At 63.3% G+C, this 21,495-nt stretch overlaps 1 protein-coding gene and 2 long non-coding RNA genes across 9 annotated transcripts in view; 2 read left to right on the forward strand and 1 right to left on the reverse strand.

Moving 5' to 3' along the window:
* Positions 1-11,490, forward strand: part of LOC132677190 (uncharacterized) — a 59,734-nt gene extending 48,244 nt beyond the window's left edge. The window contains exon 4 of the long non-coding RNA XR_013552596.2: positions 11,411-11,490. This is a non-coding gene — a long non-coding RNA (uncharacterized LOC132677190). The remainder of the gene's footprint in view (positions 1-11,410) is intronic.
* LOC132690058 (uncharacterized) lies at positions 8,279-13,606 on the reverse strand. 3 transcript variants are annotated; one of them, XR_013552593.2, is made up of 4 exons: positions 13,184-13,606; positions 12,815-12,914; positions 11,218-11,608; positions 8,280-10,988 (listed from the first exon to the last, which is right to left on the reverse strand). It is a non-coding gene; the product is annotated as an uncharacterized LOC132690058 (long non-coding RNA). The 3 variants fall into 3 exon arrangements; XR_013552594.2 differs by having other exon boundaries at positions 8,281-10,988; positions 11,538-11,608; positions 13,184-13,603; XR_013552592.2 differs by having other exon boundaries at positions 8,279-11,608; positions 13,184-13,604.
* A 591-nt stretch (positions 13,607-14,197) lies between these two features.
* The window catches only part of GSE1 (Gse1 coiled-coil protein), a 388,172-nt gene continuing 380,874 nt past the window's right edge, over positions 14,198-21,495 (forward strand). For 3 of the 5 annotated variants that reach the window (XM_078439120.2, XM_078439121.2, XM_078439124.2), the window contains exon 1: positions 14,200-16,679. In XM_078439120.2, the coding sequence (XP_078295246.2) occupies positions 14,373-16,679 (2,307 nt within the window). In that variant the 5' untranslated portion in view covers positions 14,200-14,372. Of the gene's footprint in view, positions 16,680-21,495 lie in introns of all 5 variants that reach the window. The other 2 variants (XM_078439123.2, XM_078439122.2) reach the window with 1 other exon arrangement.

Below are 21,495 nucleotides of genomic sequence, written 5' to 3' on the forward strand. Positions count from 1 at the left end.
GAGCTGCTGGGGAGCCCCCAACAGCTTTGAGGATTGAGGCCACTGGCAGGACCCCAGAGGTCAGAGGCTCCCCCCCGCCAACCCGGGCAGGGCTGGCCGAACCGGACTCCAGAGCCACCAGCCCGCCCAGAATAGCTATCTACTCAAAAAGACAGAGCCCAGCGGGCCAGACGTAGCTTCGGAGGTGACCGACCTGAATTCTCGGCCTGTGTCAGTTACTGTTTGTCTCCAGGTTCAAGGTCGTCGTCTCCCAGGGAGGCTGAGACCACAGCCCGTGGCCGCACAGATGTCCGCAGTAAACGTCAGCCAATCATTCCCCACCGACCATCCTGCCTGGCAAGGGCAGTGCTGTGCCAGGAGCACCTGCCCTTTGATGGGAGGGCCGGAGGGCAGGCACGAGCTCAGGGCTCTCAGTGCCTCCTCACGAAGCACTCTTGCAACGGAGACTTGTGAGAATCAGCACGCACTGACGAGCCGCCGTGCATCCCGGGCTCGGTGTCAGGCTCCTGGGGTTCCTTCCAGGCAGGCAGTTCCCACCCGGAAGCCCCCACCAAGGGCTCTCTGCGCGTCCCTTGGTCCAGTGTGGGGGAGGTACGTGGCCTGGCGGGAAGCAAGGGGTCAGGCCGGGCTGGCTGCCTGGAGGAAGGGGCCTGCGAGGGGGCAGAGAGTAGCACAGGGTAGAACGCTGTAACTGTGGCTCCTGCCCAGCCTCCCTCCCTGCCTCGGGTGGGTCAGAAGCTGCATGCGTTCCCCGCCCCCCCCCCCCCCCCCGGCGTCCCCCGGCGGCCTGGCCCTGGCGGCCACACACCAGGGTCCCAGCAGCTGGGAGGGTGACAGCTGGGCCCTGCCCTGGTGACAGGTTCCAACATGTTCCCTTCCAGGGTGGAGGCAGATTCAGAGAGGAAGGAGGAGGGGCCCCTCAGAGGGTCGAGGTGGGGCAGCTGGGGATCCAAGGGACTCGGGTCTGTGTCTGGGCTTGCCCCGCGCCTGCTGGCAAAACCCTTGGCGTGTCCCTTCCCCCATCTGCAAAGGGCCGATGATCGTGACCCCGCACAAGGTTGTCCCAAGAATAAAATAAAAGTCTGTGATGCGGAAGCTGAGTGAAAGGACCAGCCCGTAGCCCCCAGGGCGGTGACCTTTCATACCACCGCTCTGAGAAGTGGGGACGTTGAGGCTCAGAGAGTTTCACTCTCTCGGGTGTTCAGGGGCAGGGCTAGGGAACTCTGTTAAATTTTGCTGTCTATATGGCGTCTCCCCGCTGGATTTATCGGCTCCCCGAGGCCTTATTTCTGTAGCCGGCAGGGAGCCCAGTTGATAAACGGGGAATCAATGAGCGAATTGACCGATGTTAAGCTGTGTGATCCCCTTTGCCTCTCTGGGCCTGCCTTTCAGTGTCTGTCAGGTAAACGACGGGTGCGCCCAGCTCTGAAAAGCTTTTAGGCTAAACTCGGGGAACGCAGTGCGGAGAACTGCAGGTCAGGGCCTGAGCACGGGGACTTTCCAAGGTCCCTGGTCATTTTTAGCCTCGCTCCTAGGGGACAAGCGACCCGCGATCCGTCCTCTGCCCGGCCCGCGCTCAGCGAGTTCTTTTTCTGGCTGTATGAACTCAGGCCGCGTGCGCAGCCAAAGTTAAACTCAAGAGGGCTGGACACGTGGCTTGGGTGGGGAGTCGGAACAGATGGCAGGCCACCTGTCGGAGGGGTGGCTGTGGCACAGCAGCTCCCACCCAGTGGCCCCTCTGCCGCCTGCCCCCACCTCCACCCTCCCGCCTGCCTCTCGGCCTGTCTCTCCTCCTCCCTGGGCTCCGTGCACCCCTGCAGCCTGCAGGCCTGCGCTGGTGGGGAAGCCAGCATCTCCTCAGAGGCTGGAGGGAAAGCGAAACTCAGGCGAACAAAGCCAAGGGGGCTTGGGTCACCCCCAGAGGAGACCCGAGCGGGCCCGTGTGCCCATCTGCTCCTGAGTCTCCCCACACCCCTGGCCCACCACTGCCCCCCCAGAGTGAAATGTCACCAAGTCTGTGGGCATTTAAAGATTTGAGGCTCCCAGGGCGCCTGGGGGCCTCCATCAGTTAAGCGTCCGACTTCAGCTCGGGTCATGATCTCACGGTTTGTGGGTTCGAGCCCCGCGTCGGGCTCTGTGCTGACAGCTCGGAGCCCAGAGCCCGCTTCGGATTCTGTGTCTCCCTCTCTCTGCTCCTCCCCTGCTCTCACTATGTCTGTCTCAAAAATAAACATCAAAATTTTTTTAAAGATTTGAAGCTCCTATTATTTAAAAAAAAAAATCACAAACCAATATATATGCACAGTTCATGGTAGAATGAAAATACAAAACACCTGTAAACAAAAAGAAGGAAACCACCACCTGTAGAAGGAAGCCACCCCCCTGGCAGGTACATCGACTCTCGGTGTCTTGTCTTCTTTCCGTGGACGTGCAGATCGTGTTTTCCAAGCTTTTGCTTGCACAGTATCGGTGTAATCCTCTCCATCAACAGCGAGGCTACCGTGGCAATCATTTGGGACGCCTGTGTCTTGACCCGGGACCCAGTCCCTCATCGGAAATGCCCAAATCGCAAAAGCTCGAGAGACGAAGTTTGCGCGGAACCCGATCGGTCACAGAGATCTGCCCCGAACTGACGTGAGGCCGTTTATAGCCTCAGTTTCCCTGCCTCGGCGCGAAGATTCACATGTTTTGCTGTAGAAATATCCGTGAGTTTGGTTCAAGGTGTCGTGTCGGACCCCACTGAGGCGTGCAGTAACACTGTGCGGGGTTAGCCGCGGAATTGTGAATTCCGGAACTCGTCTGGTGTCACGGAGGTGTGCTCTTGGGTTTTAACTGGGTGGATGTGTTGGGAGCTGGACATTTGCTGGGTGTGGAACCCTCTCTGCTGGTGTTTTGTATGTAGTAGTCACGTCAACACCGAGAGAGGGCACTGTGCCCTGTTCACAGGTGGAAACACGGAGGCTCAGGGGGTCAGAGTTGAACCCCGATCGTTGGCTACCAAGTTCAAGCACGTACTGCCCCCCTGCCTCCCTCCCGCTCTTTCCTGATACGATCTGAGACCCAGTGATATCAGTGTTTTTCTTTCTTTTAAAAACAAAACAAAACAAAACGTGTAAACCTGTTTTTCTTTTAAAAGTTTATTTTTGAGAAAGAGTGAGTGGAGGAGGGTCAGTGAGAGAGAGAGCGAGAGAGAGAGAGAGAGAGAGAGAGAGAGAATCCCAAGCAGCCTTTATGCTGTCAGCAGAGAGCTCGGCACGGGGCTCGAACGCGTGAACCTCAAGACCATGACCTGAGCCACAAATCAAGAGTTGGACGCTTAACTGACTGAGCCGCCCAGGTGCCCCTGATATCTGTGTTTTTCGAACTGTGGTCCGTGCCCCCTGCCTCGGGGGTCCCCGGATACTCCAGGCATCAGCTTGCCAAGCAGACTCGTGGCGATCCTGGGGCTCTTCAAGCTGGAGACTTTCTGCCCTGCGCCCCGGAGACTGGGGTCAAGGGAAATGCTGTCCATGATAATGGGGGCCCGGGGGCTCCAAGGTCTCTGTTTTGTCTCAGTTTTTGCCTCTGCATCCTGCTGCCAGATGCATGTAGACACCGCCGGTTCAGGAGCCCCAAGTCTCTGGAGCAGCCCGGGGACTACCGGCCACACCCTGTTGGCCTCAAAGTCATGGCTGGGAATGGGCTCTTCAGACCCAAGCCATTAATTTTGGGTCACAGAGCTCAGTTCAGAAGCTACCTCTCCTGCCCACTCCCTTCTCGGAGCCTGGCCTTCTTGCATATTTCAGGGACACAGGACAAAGGTCCCATGTGAGCACAGCCACCCCCCTCCCTGTGCTTCTCCTCAAAAGAATAGTTGTATCTTTTATCTTAATGCAGCCTGTCCGTCTTCCCTTGCTGCTTTCCTTTTTTTTCTAGGAGTAAATTCTTCCTTCCTCCCACCCGCAACTCATCTATCCGTCATCCCTCCTCTTTCCTTCCCTCTGTCCATCCATCCATCCATCCATCCAGTCAGCTACTCACCCATCCATCATCCCCTATTTTTCCTTCCATCCATCCATCTTCTTTCCATCCATCCATCTATCCATTCATCCACCCATCAGCCAGCCAGCCAGCCAACCAGCCGGCCAACCAGCCATAATCCCTCTTCTTTCCTTCCATCTGTCCATCCATCCATCCATCCTTCCTTCCTCTTTCCATCCATCCATCCATCAGCCAACCAGCTAGCCAACCATCCATTATCCCTCTTCTTTCCTTCCATCTGTCCATCCATCCATCCTTCCTCTTTCCATCCATCCATCCATCATCCATCAGCCAACCACCTACCCATCCATTATCCCTCTTCTTTCCTTCCATCCATCCATCCATCCATCCATCCATGCATCCATCCATCTATCCATCTATCCATCCATCCAACCATCCATCCACCCATGCACGCATCCATTCATTCATCCTGGTACCCAGTAGGTGCTCAATAAACCATAGTTGAACGAATGAATGAATGATGAGTTTCTCCAAGCGGTCTATCTAGTGACCTTATGAGAAAGGGGGAAAAAAAAGATTCACCTAGAATAAGTGATTCTGATTGGATGAATTCCTCACATCTCTCCTCATCCATCCATCCGTCCATCCATCCATCCATCCATCTGTGCATTCTTCAGCAAATGCTTACTGAGTGCCCCGTCAGTGCTGGGCATTATGCTAGGTTCTGGTGCTAGAGATACAGTGTTGAACAACAACAAATGTCTGGCTCTTACTCTCACGGAGCTTGCAAATTTGGGGGGTGGGTGGGGGGAGACAGATGTGAATCGAATAACCACACTCATGAATTCACAACTGCGAACGGCACGAAGTGCCCAGAAGGAAAAGAAATCACCTAGCATATCCCAGCGGTTCCCGAGCCAGGCCTGAGGACCAGAGAGGGCTCCCGTGAGGTCTAGACCCTCCCTCAGGAACCCAAAGATGAACCGGGCACCATCAGGAAAAGGACACCCGCCCCAGGTGGCTCAGAAGAGGGAATTAAATGAAGGGACCTGGTTACAAAAGTGATAAGCCCGTTGTAAGAGGAGCAGGAGATTAGGAACCACAGAGAGCTGCTGTCACCTCCCCACTCCCCGCCCAGGCTGGAGGGACAGAGAGGAGTGTTACTGGAGCCACAGCAGAAATATGCCCTTTCTGGAGACACTGCCCGAAGCAGAGAGGGAGAGACGTGGAGAGGGGAGAGAGGAGAGAAGAAGAGAAAGGAAGAAATACCCGGCCTCTCTCTCTGTCCGTCCCTGGGTCTCCCTCCAGGGCCTCCATTGGCTGAACCTAGCGGGTAGTCACACGGCGGGGGAAGCTGGGGTATGGAGTTTGCAGGGCCTGCCCGCAGAGCAGGAGAAGGGTGAGGAACGCCTTACGTCTGGCACAGGCAGGAATTAAACAGGCACAGAGGGGAGGGAAGCAAGTTCCCCTTCCCGACAACCGCGACAGCACGTGCAAAGGCCCTGTGAGGCCAAGCGCGTCGTGCCTCCTAGAAAGGCCAAAGCACCGGGAGGGCGGAAGTGGCCAAGCAGAGTCCTCGGGTCTCCGGGGGACCTGCTCAGGCTCCGGCAAAGAGGGGGTCTGACCACCTGAGAGCCATGAAACCTGAGAAGGAGGTTTTACGTAGGAGGGAGGCCGCGGCCGGATTTGCACTTTTGAAAAGATCACGCGGGCTCCAGCGGAGAGGAGAGCAGATGTGAGGCGCCCACAGAGGGGGAGCAGGGGGGAGGCCTCTGCTGCCCCTCCCCCAACCTCGGCTTCCACCCCGAGCCAGGGCCCCCCCACCCCGACTCCTCCCCACCCTCTGGCCGCATGCACCCGGCCGCTTCCTATAATGCGATGTTCTCTTCCTTGACCATGTGTTTGCCTTGCTCTTAGATCTTTGCCCCCGGAAGTGGCCTCCCGCTCAGCCCGCCTCACCCGCCCCCTTCCCCTCCGCTAAGCCCCCCCAGCTGCCCACAGCCCGGGCCGGGGTGCCAGCCACCACGCCACCTGTTCATGGCCGTTTTCCCCTCTCCAGTGGCTCGGCTTTCAGGCCCGATAAATATTAATGGCCGTGCAGGGTCGCGGGTGGCCCCACAGAGAGATAGTCTTTCTGGAAGGCACGTCAGGGTGCCCAGCCCGAGTTGCCGCGGGACCCCCGGGGCCTGATCCCGGCCTCCTGCCTGCCCCCCACCTGCGCCCCTTCGGGGGGCGAGCCCGGAGCCTCGGGAGACCGCCCAGAGCATCAGACTTGCTCTGGTTCTCTCGTGAGGCCAGGGCCGGTCCTCACGGGAGCCGAGCCCCGGGGTCCCGAGCAAGGCCTGGGGTCAGGAAGGAATACTAGAGCTCCTGGACAAGGGCACCTTGGCCTCGAAACCATAAACCCACCTTTCCCGAGGGCTTGGAAGAGCTTTCAGCTGAGAGGTCCCCCCCCGACGCCGCGTGCGTGCGGCCTGGAAAGAGCCAGGTCCCCGGGCCTCGGCCCCTCCACCTGTTAAATAGAGGGGGTGGGCTGGAGAAGGTCCCAAGCCTCAGCTTTCCGAAAATACATACTTCTTCAAGGCAGGAGCCATTCGGGGAGCAGCCGGGGAGAAACAGACGGTCCCTCCCGTACCTTCCGCGGGGGCGGTGCGTCTGTATTCAGAGGGGCCCCGGTCGCCCCACGGCAGTTTGGGGAAGCGGGTGCCGTCATTCCCCAGCTCTGGTTCCAGATCTGTCCCTTAGAAGCTGTGTGATCTCGGGCAAGTGGCTCCGCGCCTCTGGGCCTCACTCTCCTCATGTACGAAGTGGGAATAACCCTAGCCCAGCCCGCCCCACCCCCCGAAATACGCTTTGCATCCCGGGGGGAGTGGAGTCAGGACTCCCAGTGGGAACCGGGGACTGTAAGTCACTGTTCCTGGTGAGCGCCGTCCTCTCGACAGCTGGAATGTTCTAAATCATTCTAAGACCTGGGCAGATTGGAATTTTAAAATGTGTTTCCCCTTTTAGAGCAAGCCATGCCGGAGTATTTCTGGCCTCTGAAAGGAATACAGTTTCAGAGCCGGGTCCGAGAAACCACACGTGCTAACACAGCCCAAGGAAAACACCGACCCCCGGGCCCTTGTCCTTTGCGGCCCGTGTGGGCTTCGTGGGGGTTGCTGGGTGGGGAGACGGCACACGGGGTCGGGCTGGCGAGTGGGCGGCTGAGAGCGGGGGTGGGGGGGGGGGAGCCAGGGAGCCCCGGGTGTGCCGTAAGCCACCCCGAACGCGGTTTCTGACATCTCGGTACGCACAAACGCCCTGGGGCCCGCACTCGTGCGCCCAGAGACACAGTATGAGTGTTCGACAAAAGGCGTGGGCCAGAACGTTCAGAGAAGCTCTGTTCGTGTCAGCCTGAGACAGCACCTAGCCGAAAGCTCTGTCTAGAGCGGTAACGGGTGACGGGCGGCCGGGGTGCTCGGTCGGTTGAGCGTCTGACTCTTGATGTTGGCTCAGGCCGCGATCTCACGGCCTGTGGGATCGAGCCCCGCGTCCCACTCTGTGCTGACAGCACGGGGCCCGTTCGGGAGTCTCTCTCTCTCTGTGTCTCTCTCTCTCTCTCTCTGCCCCTCCCCCACCCCTTTTTCTCTCAAAACAAATAAACTTAGAAAGAGAGCGGAACGGATCAGTTACGGCATCGTCCCCGACGGAATACTATATAGCAAACAAAAGAAAAGAAAGAAAGAGAAGAGAAGAATCCCGTACGCCTCCAGGAGAAAGCAGACAAGGGTTTCACAGACATAATACAGAGCCCAAAGCCAGACTCAAAGAGGACATATGACATACTTCTATTTATATAAGGTACAAAGACAGTCTGTACCAACACATGCCTCCACATGGGTGAACCCTGAAAACCTTACGCTAAGTGAGAGAAGTCGGGCACAAAGGACCACAGAGTAGACAATTCCGCTTAACTCGAAACGTTCCGGGCAGGCAAACCCACAGGGACACAGCCGGGTAGGGGTTGCCAGGGGGCTGGGGTGGGCGGGAGGTGATGGATAAAGGGTCCGGAGTTTCTCCGGGGGGTGGTGAAAACGTTCCGAAGGTGGCCGTGGTGGTACACACGTCAACGTGCTGAAAGCCACTGAGCGGGGGGATTGTGTGGCGTGAGAGTCACGTCGCAATAAAGCTGCTAAAAAAGTGACAAACCGGTGTGGCGTTGGAAGCCAGGACGCCCGGGGCTCTGGCCGTGGGTCTTTACCCTTGGTGGTGGGCGGGGCCCGGAAGGGACACAAGCTGGGGGGGGGGGGCTCCTGGGAGGCTGGACCTGCCTTCTTTCTGGGTGCTGGTAACACAGATGTGCTCGGTTTGTGAACCTCCCGCAAGCCGTCCCCACACGGTGATGCACGCTTTTCAGGGCCGCGCGGCAGCGAGAGGTGTTTAGAAACAAGCCCCCCGGGTTAGGACTAGACGCGTGCGTCGGCCTCGCTTCTCGTCCCCATCGTGCGCCCGGCACCAGCCGACCACAGAAGTGAAAGACCAGGGCAGGCGGGCTGGCGGGCCGGCCTTCGGTGACTCAGAGCAGCTGGAAAGAATCTGTCGCTGCTGGCCGCCAGCCCCCGCCCCCCGTTAGCCGGCGCCCAGGACCTGCCGCAGCCCCCCGAGTGTTCCGGGCCTGAGGGTGAGGGAGCCGGGCTGGGTGGGGCCCCCGGCGGAGCCATAGACAGGACCCGAAGGCGTCCAGGAAGCGCTGGCCGTTAGCCTCTCTGGCGGCACCCGGCGAGGGACAAGGGTGCCTTTATTGCAGAGGATCGGGGATGGCCGGCCAGGAGCTGGGCACACGGCAGCGCGGATGAGAGCAAGACTCCAAGGCCACTTCCCAGCCCTGTGACCTTGGGGACGTGCTAAGCCTCAGTGTCTGCATCAGTACAATCGGGTGACAAGAGTGCCTGTTTTCTAGCCTGTCACGGAGGCTGCACCGGCTCGTGGAGTCAGCCTGGAATGCAGCACACCTCAGCGGCCGGCGTGGCACCCTGGGGGACACGGGCCGGTTGGCGTGAGCGCCTCCCGCAAGCCACGCACCCCTGAGGCGGCTCGTCTGTTCCCAGCCCTTCTGTTCCCAGCCCTCCCCCCCCCCCCCTCCCCGTGCCCTACCTTCTCGGGGAAACCTCCCTGACCTGGAAGGCTGGCAGCTAACCACATAAATGATTGCTGCGGATTCTGTGCAGCAGACCAGGGGTCTGCAGAGAACCCAGCAGCCCGGGAGCATCTGAGTTCACTCGAGATTTATGTGGAGTGTTTGTCCCCGCATCCCCAGCCGCGGGGCCAGCCTGGCGATCGTTCATCAAAGGGGTTTTACGAGGCCCCGGGAGTTCCTGGCAACAGCCTTGGGTTTCGAGACGGAGGGGGTCGGGGGGGATGGTGTCACCCAAGGGGAGACTGGGCTGTTTGCTTCCGGATTCTTTTTCCTGGTGGACGGGAACCACGCGAGGCTTTAAAGGGCACCCGATTCTGCTCTTGGGACGTGCACCCCCACACACGGGCGCCTCACTGGAGAATGCGGGCAGTGTTTACTTTGGTTTTTAACGAAGCGATCTGCACGGGGGTCTCGGGCCCCCGCGACGGGAAGGTCGCCCTGCCCCCTCCACTCCCCAAAGCTCTTGTATTAGAAAAAAAGGGGCGCTAAGACAGGGTCACCCAACATGCTGTGCGTTTTTAATGTTTACACGGAACAAACTGGCCCGCGTCGAAAGTGCAAGGAAATCTCACTATGAGGGCCTGTGCCTCTGGGCCTCAGTGTCCCTGTGTCTCAAAGGGAGAGGACGATTCCCGCTCTTCCTCCCCCCGCCCCCCCCCCCACTGCTATGTCATGTGAGCTAACGGGTGTGAAACGGCTCATAAGCCCGAGGCCCCCATAAATCCCGGGGATTTTTTTTTATTGTTAATGGTTGCATTCCTTCCGTCTGAGGAGGACAGACTTCTGCCGGTGGCCTGCCATGTTTAAAGCTCTTTCTGAGAATGGCAGAAAAGTGCTTGCTTCATTCTTGGGGGGGTGGGGGGAGGAGAAAGAAGGAAAAAAAAAAAAACAAAAAAACCAGGGCAGTCAGATGATAAATTTTGTTTTCCTGGTCCCCAGTGAGCCAGAGGCCAAACACAGCCTCCGAAATAGCCAAGACAGGCCAGCCTGCAGAAGGAAACGGCCCTGGGAGGGGTGCTTGAAACACACACATGCAGTTTCGAGGGAGGACCCAAAGGGCAAAGGCCCCGGGGAGAAGGGGGGAGGCTGGGCGCCTGGAACGGACTCGGCCTCCATTGCCGGCCCCCGCGGGGGGAGCGGGACACTGGCAGCCGGCAGGAGCGGCCGGGCAATTCTGGAACTTGGAAGGCCTGGTGAGGTTTTAGCATCCGAAGGTCAAGCGCCGATGGAGCCCCAGCCACGTCCCTGGCCTTGTGACACCGTGCCACAGCACAGGGGAAGCCACTCGGGTTCTGCCCCAGTGGGAACAGCAGGCCCGGAGGCAGATGCACACAATAACGTGCGATAAGTGCGCAGAGCCTGGAAAGTCGCCTCGCCGGCAGGGTGAGGGCAGATTCCTGTGGTTTCTGGGCCAAGACAACCCCACAGGAAGCTGCGAATCTGAGATGCGCCCAGACGTTCCAAGCTGCCTGCCTTCTGGTCTCCTTCAGAACCAAGGTGGGGCGCTTTCTCGCCGTCTGTCCGTCCGCAGGACCGGCTCTGCCCTTGAGCACCTGTCGCTGCTTGCAAGCCCCCCGCCCCCCACGCCCTAGGAAGGAAGATGGGGAGTGCGGGCAGTGGTTCACGGGGCCCGGGGGGAGATGGGGACCCTCTTTCCAGCTGCAGGGAGGCCATGTGCTCAGAGCGGGGAGCAGGGACGTGGCTCTGCTGGGGCCGGGAGGCTGTGGCTCCCAAGTGAGGTTAACACAAGGGGGCCTCGACGCGTCTCATCTTCTGGCACTTGTCCCGCCTGTTTGCGTCCAGACGGGGACCCATCAGGGCCTCAGTTGCCCTGGGTGTGAAACGGGGAGCACACATGAGGCACCGGAGGCCATCCCTGCCCCGACCCACCAGCATCTTTGGACTCAGGACAGAGCTCGTCTTCTTAGCTAACAGCCAGGGAGCTACAAGGTGCCTGGGCTCTAGCTCAGCTGCACCAGGCTGTGCGACCTCGGGCCTCGACTTGTCTTCCCTGCGTCTCTGTCTCCTCGCCCGTAAACTGGGGGTACGGGACAACCTACCTCACAGGCCTGTCGCACAAATTTGGTGAGTTTACGTCTGTAAGGCACAGGTCCCGGTGAGACTAACATTCCACCAATGTGTCCAAACACAGTTATTTCCGGGGCCGTGGAGAGCGTGTTTCACCTGGATTGTCCCAGTTCACCCCCCTCGCAGCCCTCCGGGACAAGCCACTTTGTTATCCCTGTTTTGCAGATGGGGAAACTGAGGCTCAGAGAGGCGAAGTCGCAGACCAAGGCCATACAACGAGTAACTGTCACACCGTGCCAACGGCTCCACTCCTCGGTCACCCACCCACAGATAGCCAACCATCATCACCTGCCTTTTCCCTCTGATCTGTGGTCACCTGCTTCCTGGTTGCTGAGATGCGTGCCAGGGGACTTTCCTGAGTCACTGGTCATTGAGGGAAACAAAAACATCCAGCTGGATGCCTCCCTCCTCTCACCCCGGGTCCTCTTGACACACACACACACACACACACACACACAGAAGGCACATGCTCGGGAAGTTCCGCTTAAAGACCAGCTTAGCCAAGAAAACTCCCACCTCCCTCATTTTGTCCTGTTGACCCCCGTGGCCCTCCTCCCTCACACGGAGCCTCAAAGGGGCCACACGCACACATTCTCACTCCCAACGTGCCAGGCCTCTGTGCCCAGGGCATCACCCTGCCTCAGTTCATGGGCACACACACACAAATCTGGTAAGGGTCACCACCGCACTGTGCAGAGCAGGAAACTGAGGCCTGGGGCGCTAAGAGGTTCGTCTGACGCTCACACAGACCGAAGAGGGACGGGAGGATCGGGACCCCAGTGCACGGGACCCGGGCCCTGAGTGAGGCCCCAGATATGTGACCAGCGAGCAAGCCAGACCTGGTTGCTGCCCCGGGGGTGCAGGGCCCGGGGCGGGGCGGGGGCGGACCCAGGCTGCAGCTCAGGGAAGAGTTGGACAGAAAAATAAATAGAACCATCAGCAAATTCCTTTGCCAGGGAGTTGAGACAGGGAATAGCGCGGGGGACCTGCTTGGGATGCTGAAGGCAGGGAAGCCTTTGGGGGAAGACGCGGCAGCCAAGGCCGCAAAGGTGAGCAGCAGTAGCACAAAGAGAACCCATGGAGGCATTTTGAGGAGGGAGGAAGCACGAGCTTAAGGGGTTCACGGGTAACCCCACGGGGATCTGCATTTCCAAAGGGGCACGGTTTCACCGGTCTGTGTGGGGCTCGAGGGTTGTGCTAGGGGCCCAAGGAGTGGACCTTGCCCCTTAGCGTTTCCTCATCGGTTCCCTCCTGCCACCAAAATGCCAGAAGCAGGGAGAAACCCTTGCCCTGCCCCAGCATTCCTTGGGGACAGTTTTTGCCGACGCAGCTCTTTTCTGGGTCTGGGTGAGGAGCTGCAGTACTGGGTTTCTGGCGGTGTTGGTGGTGGTGATGATTTTTTTCTTAACTCCTAGACTGTGACCCCTGGAATACGCTCCAGGGGTTCCCAGGAGGCGGCCCCTCGCCCTTGTTCTGCTGATTTATAATGCGTGCGCCCCCCCCCCCCCATGCCAAGGGGGAAGCCTAGGTTTATTTACGTGCCAGTGCCCCGGAGGGCAGAGGGCCCACCTGGCACCTTTGTCCCCAGGCTCACTCTGGGTTCCAGCTGGCAGGCAGGGGCAGCTCACTGTCAACTGCTCTGAAGTCAGAGACTCAGAGACTCTTGAAGCTGGAAGAGATGTCATTTCGTAGACGGGAAGAGGAGGCCCAGCGAGGCCCGGATTCGCACAAGGGCCTCCCAGCCTGAGCCAGGGCGGTGGGGAGGACAGAAGGGGCCCGGCCACGGGACGACATGTTGGCCTGGCGTGGGGCTTGGAGTCCACTGCCTGGGGCTGAATCCCTCCCGCCACTCCGGAAGAGTAACTTAAACCCCCAGTGCCTCTTTTTTCCCCATCTGTGAAATGGGCAGATGTCAGCACTCAACCCAGAGTTAGTTACTGGGGGCAGGCACTGGGCTGATGTGTAGAAAGTGCTTAGCATGGCCCCTGGCACGCAGTCGGTCCCCTGCCAGAGCTCCTAGTCATTAGGAGGAAGAAAGGGCCCAGAGTTGTTGAGTCACTTGCTCTGGAACACACAGCGCCGAGACACGCAGGACCCTTTCTGTGCTGCCGGTGGGGCTGCAGTGGCCGCGGGGCAGCGGTGGGGAGAGCTGTGTGGCAGGTTAAGGACTCCGGCCCCCTGACGGCGCCTTCGCCACCACGCCCCAGGAGCCAGGGAACCGCTCCTGTTCCCTCTCCACATTCGGCGCACTGGACCCCGAAAGGTGCCCCAACCCGGGGCGGCGCAGGGCCGCCAACGGCCCTCCTTCGCCCCCCCACCCCCACCCCCGCCGCTTTGAAACGGGGAGGGGGCCGCGGCGCCCCGAGCCGCCCCTCCCGAGAGCCACTCTCCCCCCCGCCCCCCTCCCCCCCCACGGGGCTCCTCGGAGTCTCGGCGCCGGCCGCGTCCTCACCGGGCTCCTCCCGCGCGCCCCGCTCGCCCTTTACTTAACCGCTGTCCGGGTCGGGGGGGCGGGGGGGGGAGCGAGGGCGAGAGCGAGAGCGAGACGGAGAGAGAGAGCGCGGGCCCCTGCCCGGGGCGGGATCCTCGGCGCGCGGGCCCCCGCCGGACACGGCCCCGACCGCGGAGCCGCCGGGCCATTGTGCGCAGTCCGGGCGGCGGGGGGAGGGAGCGCCGGGGAGGCGGGGCGGGCGCGCGGGGGAGGGCCTCCCCGCCCGCCGCGCGCCCGCCCCCCGCCCCTCCCCCGCCGCCCTCCGCGCCGCCCCGCCCCCCTCCTCCCCAATTAAATGACCCCACGCTTTGGCAGGCGCCGGAGCTCGCACATGCGGCCGCCGCTCCAGCCGCCCGGGGCCCGCCGCCGCCGCCGCCGCCGCTGCCGCCGCCGCCGCCGCCGCCGCTGCCGCTGCGTTCCGGGCGCGCTCGCCGCGGCGCCGCCGGGGGCTCGGCAGGCCGGGGGGGGCGCCCCCGCGAGCGGCCGTGCGCCCGCGCCCGCGCCCGCGCCGGCCGCCCGCCGCCAAACTTCGCGGCGCGCTCATGCCCCACGTCGGGCGCGGCGTGGGCGGCGTGGGCGGCGGGCGCTGAGGGCGGCCCCGGGGGGCGCGGGCGCACGGGCGGACGCGGCGCGGCCATGAGCGGGCGGCCGGCGCCGCTCTCCCGCAAGCAGCGGCTCATGGCAGCCGTGGGCGAGCGGGCGGCGGCGGCGGCGGCGGGCGGCGGCGGCGGCGGCGGGGGCGGGGGGGGCGCGCCGCTCTCCTGCTTCATCTGCGGCGGCGGCATCGGGCGCGGCAAGGAGCTGAAGCTGCAGGTGAGGCAGCCGGTGGCGGCGGCGGCGGCGGCGGCGGCGGCGGGCGCGGGCGCCGCGGCCCAGCCCTTCTTCCCGTTCCTGCAGCAGCAGGAGCCGGCGCCCGGCGCGCGCGAGCTGTGCCCGGCCGACGGCTGCGTGCTGGTGTGCGCCGTGTGCCGCTGCTTCCTGGGCGAGCAGTGGGCCGCGTTCGAGCGCGCCCGCACGCCGGTGGACAAGCGCATGTACTGGCTGAAGCGGCCGCACCAGTGCGACGCGGGCGCGGCCGGGCGCCGCGGGGCCGCCGGGGGCCCCCGCGAGTGGAACGTCGCCTACGCGCTGGGCGGCGCGGCCGGCGACGAGACGCGGGACTCCGAGCTGTCGGAGCTGTCGGACACCGACCCCCTCTCCGAGCCCGAGCCGGCCGCGCGCGACGCCGCCAGTCCCCGCCGGGACGGGGCGCCGGCGGCGGCGGCGGCGGCGGGGGCGGCGCGCGGCCCCCCCGGGCCCGGGCCTCGCGCGGGCCGCTGCCAGGAGTGGAGGCCGGCGCCGGGACCCCCTCCGGGACAGGGCGACGCGGAGGAGGAGGAGGAGGAGGGCGTCCCCTCGAAGCCGCGCGGGGACGGGGAGCCCAAGGCCGGCACGAGGCGCCGGCGGAAGACGGCCGGGAGGCACTGGGTCCCCGAGGCCCGGGCCAGCGTCCTGAGGGGCGTTCAGGACCCTTGGCAAGGCCCCCCGGTCCAGGCGGCCCCCGCGGACGGCGCCAAAGGAGTGCCTCCGGGCACGGCCGCCGGGACTCCTCCGGAGAGCAGGCCGCCCGGGGAGGCCCGCGGGAGCTACTGCATGTCCGAGGACAGTGACATCAACATCACCAGCGAGGAGGAGCCCCTGCCCGGCGCCAAAGAGAAGGAGAACGGAGGCGCCGGCCCCTGGGCTTCCCCGGAGAGCCGGGCCGCGCCAGCAGAGGGCCTCTGCTGCTACATCTGCGGGTCGCCGCTGGCCCCGGCCTCGCGGCACCAGATCCACGTGCAGAAGCAGGAAAAGTTGGCTCAGGCGCCCTTCTTCCCCTTCTTGTGGCTGCACAGCCCCCCTCCGGGGGCACAGCCCATCAGCGAGGGCGGCAGCACCCTGGTGTGCCCCTGCTGCTTCTCCTCGCTCATGCAGCAGTGGCAAAGCTTCGAGCTGGCCAACGTGCCCGTCCTGCAGCGACTGTACGTGGTGCCCCTGAACAGCCATGCCCCGGGCATGGCCTCCAAGGGCCGCCGGCCCCCCAGGGAGGAGGGCCCGCCCGCCGGGGCCCTGCCGGAGGCCTGCTATCTCTGCGGGGAGGATTGTACCCAGGACGCCCGGGCCGTGGCCTCCAGGATCCTGAACGGCACCCCCAGGGGCTCCATGCATTTCCCCTTCCTCAGCCTCCTGCCCCGCCCCCCCAACGCCCGGGGCCCCAACAAGCGCTGCGAGGTCCGGAGCTGCCCCAAGTGCTTCAGCGTCCTGGAGGACGTGTGGGCCCTGTACCGGACCTGCCACAACGACGAACTTATCACCTCCGTGCAGGGCTTCCTGGGCAGGTACCACCAGGCCTTCTCCGCCTCGGACCCCGCCCTCTCCGAGCCGCCCGCGTCGGCCCCGGGCAGCCCGGCCTCCGTCTGCTACGTCTGCGGGGCCGAGCTGGGCCCCGGGAAGGAGTTCCAGCTCAACGTGAACCCCTCGGGCCGCCTGGGCGAAAAGGAGCCCTTCTTCCCGTTCCTCACCGTCTACCCGCCGGCCCCACGCGCCAGGCCCGCGGACTCCACCGGCCTGGTGGCCACCTGCGTGCTGTGCTACCACGACCTGCTGGGCCAGTGGCTGCAGCACGAGGCCCGCGGCTCCCAGCACACCGTCAGCGCCTGGTCTCGACAGTACCGGGTGGAGACGTTCGTGTGCTTCTTCTGCCAGCAGGAGAAGGAGCGGTGTCTTGGGCTGAGGGCCGTGCGGGTCGCCCGGCTGCCGCTGTTCCTCTACACCCTGCGAGCGAGCCACAGCCTGCTGGTGGACGATGGGCGGCAGCTGATCATCGGCGCCTGCGTGGAGTGTGGGACCCTGGTGTGCGCCGGCCAAGGGCTGGCCCGCCAGGGGCCCCTCGGTTGGAGCTCCCCGGCGGCACCGGCGATGAAGGTAAGCGGCGGTTTTCTCTTTGGCCTCTGCGATCCGAGCGGGGAAGGAAGACGTGTTGTTTTCTGTGCCTCTGCCGGGGAGGCGTTTGTACCGGTTCTGTGTGCCGCGTTCCAGGGGGGAGGTGCCCTCCTGGGGCCGCCGGGCTGGTGCTTGGGGGACAGCGCCGGCCTGGCCGGGCTGGCAGGCGAGTGGAGTTGGGGGGGACCGGGAGCGGTCTTGTGGCAGAACAGGGCACTGCGGAAAACGGCAGGCACGGGCCTGAACTTGAGGGTGTTTGCAGCGAGCGGAGTCTGTCACACAGAGGAAGCTCGGGGCGCGTCTGTCATCTGCCTGATAACATTGGTAATTAGTCCGGCCACGCGGGTCACCGTGAGGCCTCTGCGCTAACCCCTTTGGAAACGCAGCAGACGTGGACGGTCCTCTCCGCTCCAGCGCTCGCACTGTGTAGCTTCTGGAGCTTTCCACACCCAAGTTCACACTTGTCCTTTGAGACCCTCTGGTTGCTTAACAGCAGATGGAACCAGGTTTTCAGACGTGGGGGTTTGGGACCCTGGGGGACAGTGGCCTGAGCAGACTCCGCCCCCCTCCCCTCCGCGGCGGAAGAGAGTCTTTTTTCGCTGCAAATCAGCTGTGCAGAAGGAGGTTGGGGGGGGGGGGTGCCGGCGCCCTGTTTATAAGGCGCCTGCCTTCACGCTGCCTGCCCCGGAGGAGCCAGACGGGGCTCAGTTAATTTTGGATCTGCCTCTGCAGAGGCCGAGGCGGGACCTGCCCCCAGCGGGTCTGGGGAAGTAGGTGTTTGTGAGTTGGGATCAGCGTCGTGGCCGAGGGGGCCCTGAACCCTAATCCCCACCGGAGACCGTGAGACCGGCCTGTTTGATCGGACGCCTGTCATGGTACCACGTCACGGGCGTGGGGCCCGTGACCGGTGCTTGCTCTGTGCCGTCGCGCTCTGCCCAGGCTACCTTGTCTGCACGCGTCCCCTTCGGGCCGTGGAGGTGTCACTGGGGGCTTTGTTGGGCCTCTCGTTCTAAACGGGGGCACACGTCGCTCCCCGCTGTGGGTGCGGACTCCTCGTGAGCAGCACGCGGCGGTCCAGCCTGTGGATCTGCTGCTGGGAATCCGAAGCGGTTTCCGGAAGGGCCAGGACTTGGGAGGTGAGCCCGGCTTCTGCGCTTGCTACCAGATCCCCAGCGTCTGGAACAGTGCCTGGCTCAGAGTAGGTGCTCCGTAAACATTTGTTGCGCCACCAGCGCCGTCCCCAAGCATCCCTCCCCGTCTCCTGGGAACCGAGCACGTGAGAGCACGTGTCTGTGCTCGTCCCCCTGGTGCGGAGCGGAGGGCCAGTGTGCGACCGCCGTGGGCATTCGGATGCCCCCGGAAGGTCAGGCCCTTGGCGCCCAGTGAGACCCTCCCATCCACCTGGTGTGTCGGGCAGACTGTTCTAGGAGGCAGGCCGGTTCCTCTGTGAGGCTGTCGCTTCGCGGGGTGGCCGCGGGTCTCGGGCTCCGTGGCGGTGCCGCGTGCCGGCCACAGCGCCCTCTCTGAGGTTTCCGGGTGCTCTCTGCACAGCGTCCACGCCGTGGCGAGTTTTTCCGTTGTTGATTTGCTCACTCATCGGGAGTTGATGAGCTGCCAAGCGCGGGCCTCGCGGGCAGGAACTTGAGGAAACAGTCCAGCTGGGAAGGTTGGGGTGGAGGGGAGCCTCGTGGGGATGAAAACGCAAGCCGGAGTCTGCCCGGAAGGGGTCAGCGTGAGTTGGGGAAGGCTGGCTGGCTTGCGCGGTTCGGCGCCATTTCCAGAGCGTCTGCTCCTGGGAGGCCTTATTGCCCCCATTTCGCAGACGAGAAGTCAGACAAGTCAGGTGGCATCGGTGACCTTCCCACAACCAGTAGAGGTGGCTGAAGTGGGTCTTCAACCTACGTCTTCCCAGCCCCGAGCCCCACTCCGTCCTCGGGCGGGGTGCGGTGGAGAGGGAGGGGTCAAGGGTGAGGAGGCGCGGAGGCAAGGGGCGACCAGAGGTGCTTAGTGGGGATGACGGCAGGGGGGACGAGGCTGGCGTGCACGGAAGGCCCCGGAGTCAGGCACAGGAGGCAGTTTTGGAGTTGGAGGCACAGGGGAGAGAGAAAAAGTCCTTGAAAGAAGGCTCGGAACGCGCCGGGAAGAGATCCACCCAGGGCTGGGCCGTGGCAGCCGTCCAGGTGGGTGGCGAGGCCATCGGCCTTGGCGGTGGGGGGGCGGGGTGGGGGCGGGGGAGGCGGGGTGGGGAGGGCAGCCGTGCGGCTCCAGTAGTCAGAGGGAGGACGGGGGAGCATCGGCTCCCGCCTGTGAGAGGGTAGAATGCCGGAAACTCAGCCTCCTGCCCTTCCTTCCTCCCTCCCTGCCATTCATTTAACAAATGTTTATGGAGCGCCTACTCTGAGCCAGGCACTGTTCCAGACGCTGGGGATCTGGAGGCAAGTGCAGCGCCTTCAGTGTCGGGGGGAGGGGCGCGGAGCCCGGCACAGAATACCACTTCCCGCGGAACCGTAAACAAAGCGGGGCCGGGGCTCTCCGGAGGCGCCACGGTGGGCACGAGGCCTCAACACAGTGCGGCTGGAAACAGACCCGGGACTCCCGGCGGGGGCTGGCAGGGTTCGCTCCCGCCAGCCCCTGAGCCCTGTCTGTCTCCGCCGTGTGGTTTGAGAACTTGGGTGGGAGTGGCCAGGGGCATTGGAAGGTAGCCACAGGGAAACCGCTGAGCCGGAACGGCATGTTCCGGAACCTCGTCTATACCGCCTCCCGCGACGCCTCCGTTGTTTCCTGCTCAACGTTCATTCATTGGCGAATCAGCTTTAAACAGTGTGAAAGAACACAGGGAAAGAGAGGGGACGGGAAAGAGAGCGAGGAAGAGAAAGGAAAGAAAAGAAGTCACCGACACCCTCTGTCGGGGTCGCGTTTGCGGCTTTTCGGTCCAGCCGAGTGCACGCCTCCTGGAGGGCACCGGGCCGTGTAAACCACCAGACCTCTGAGCCGGCCGCGTGCACAGGACTGTGCTTGGGACGCCGAGGTGATCCTTCCTCTGGAAGGTCTGGGGTCTGAGAGTGGCTGGTGCCCGGTGGGAACGCGGGACACGCTTGTTCCCTTCTCTGTCCCTGAGGTGCTGGCGACTCCGGGTTAGGTCTCTGGGAGGCGCCCGCATGCCGCGATGTCGCGGCCTCTGCCCTCCAACCTTTCTGCAGGGGATAAGGGGTCGGTCGTCCCTCCCCCTGGAGCTAGGGGGCACAGCTGGCCAGGCTGCCCGAGATGGCAGCTGGGGACGTAATAGGGATGATGATGCCTTTCTAGAATGTTCTCCGCGTTCCAGACCGTGCCACATGCTTCCCCCGTGTTCACTCTTACTGAGCCCTCCCCACAACGCTGTTGAGGCAGGTGCCGCTGCCTCCGTTTCATACCGGAAATGACGACTCCAGAGAGGTCAAGTGACTGGCCCAAGGTCGCTCAGTTGGTAACCGCGGGACCAGCATTGGACCCAGGAGGCCCGCTCTGGCGTCTGTGCTCCAGCCTCTAGGCTCTCTAGACCCCGGGGCTCCAGCTGTGAAGGTGGCAGTGCCCTGGAGGGACGTGGTCCTAATGTCCCCTGCACGGGCCCCACCCCCTCCCCCAGAGCAGCTGAGAGGCACGAGGTCAGCTTGCACGGGCCCGAGGTCCTGATGGGCCCCCGCTGGCCGGCCCGGACGTCCTGTACTCCCCGTTCTCTGCCCTGCTGACTAGTGGCACCCTTGGGTTTTCCTCTCCCAGCCCTGCTCTGGTGTTCAGATCGCAGCTGGGACCTCCCGCTGCTGGTGGGACAAGCCTGCCCCCGTCCCCAAAGGTCCGCCGCGGGATCCCTCGGCCTCCTTTGCGAGCCAGTTGGCGGGCGGGCCACCCTGCCCTCTTCCCGCGGTCTGTCCTGGGAGCGTTCCGGGGACTGGAGAGCTGCTTACCTAACCGCACCCTGGCCCCTCACGGAGGGGACACCCGGCCCGGCCCCCAGAGCGTGGCCTCCGCACCCAAAACAGGTGTTGCTGCCGCGGCCCCTTTCTTGTCTCCAGGCTGACATCTGAGGCCCGCAGAGAGCGCCTGTCATCACTTGCCTGTCGGGGCCGACACGCACATCTGTTTCCCCCGTTCCCCGGCTCTCGGCGCCCACACGGCTCCGTGCTCTTCAGGGAGGGCCTGGCAGCCCTCCTCCCCAGCCCGGTGTGGGCTCGTGGGACACCTAGGCAAGGTGACTGGAGGCGGGGAGCCTTCCGGAAGATGCCGGGGTGGGCGGGGGGCGGGGGCTGCCCGGCTGGGCCGACACCGGCACCCTCTCTCCCTGGCGGCAGCTGGGCAGCGACTGGGCTTTGGGCCTTTCTCAAGCTCCCACCGCCTCCTCCGAGGGGAGGGCTGTGCTTTTCTTGGCAGGTTGGAAGCCATCTGCTCAGAGGAGTGAGCTCTCCAGACCCGCCTTGTCCTAAACCTGGAGGTGATTGGAGGCAACTGGGAAAGAGGAGGTTGAGGCAGGAGGTTTCCAAGGCTCAGCCCTCCCTGGAAGCAGGGAGGGGCAGGGGCAGGGCCGCAGGGTGGCCGTCTTTGGTGAAGTCCAGAGTCCTCAGAGCTTTCCGGCCCCTTCTCTGCTTAGATCTCTCGGGATCTTACTCTTGGGAGGTTAGCTCTCTGTGACTGTCTTTGGAGGGTTTGTAGGTTGTGGGCAGGTTTCCCCAGTCGGCACGTTTTCTGGGCTGGGGAAGCACCCATGTCTGGAGATCACGTTCATTTTCTGCCCCTGGTCCCTATCCTGGTCGGGACGGGGAGA

The sequence above is a fragment of the Panthera onca genome, chromosome E2 (genome assembly GCF_046562875.1).
Source record: "Panthera onca isolate mPanOnc1 chromosome E2, mPanOnc1 haplotype 2, whole genome shotgun sequence".
Lineage (NCBI taxonomy): Eukaryota > Metazoa > Chordata > Mammalia > Carnivora > Felidae > Panthera > Panthera onca.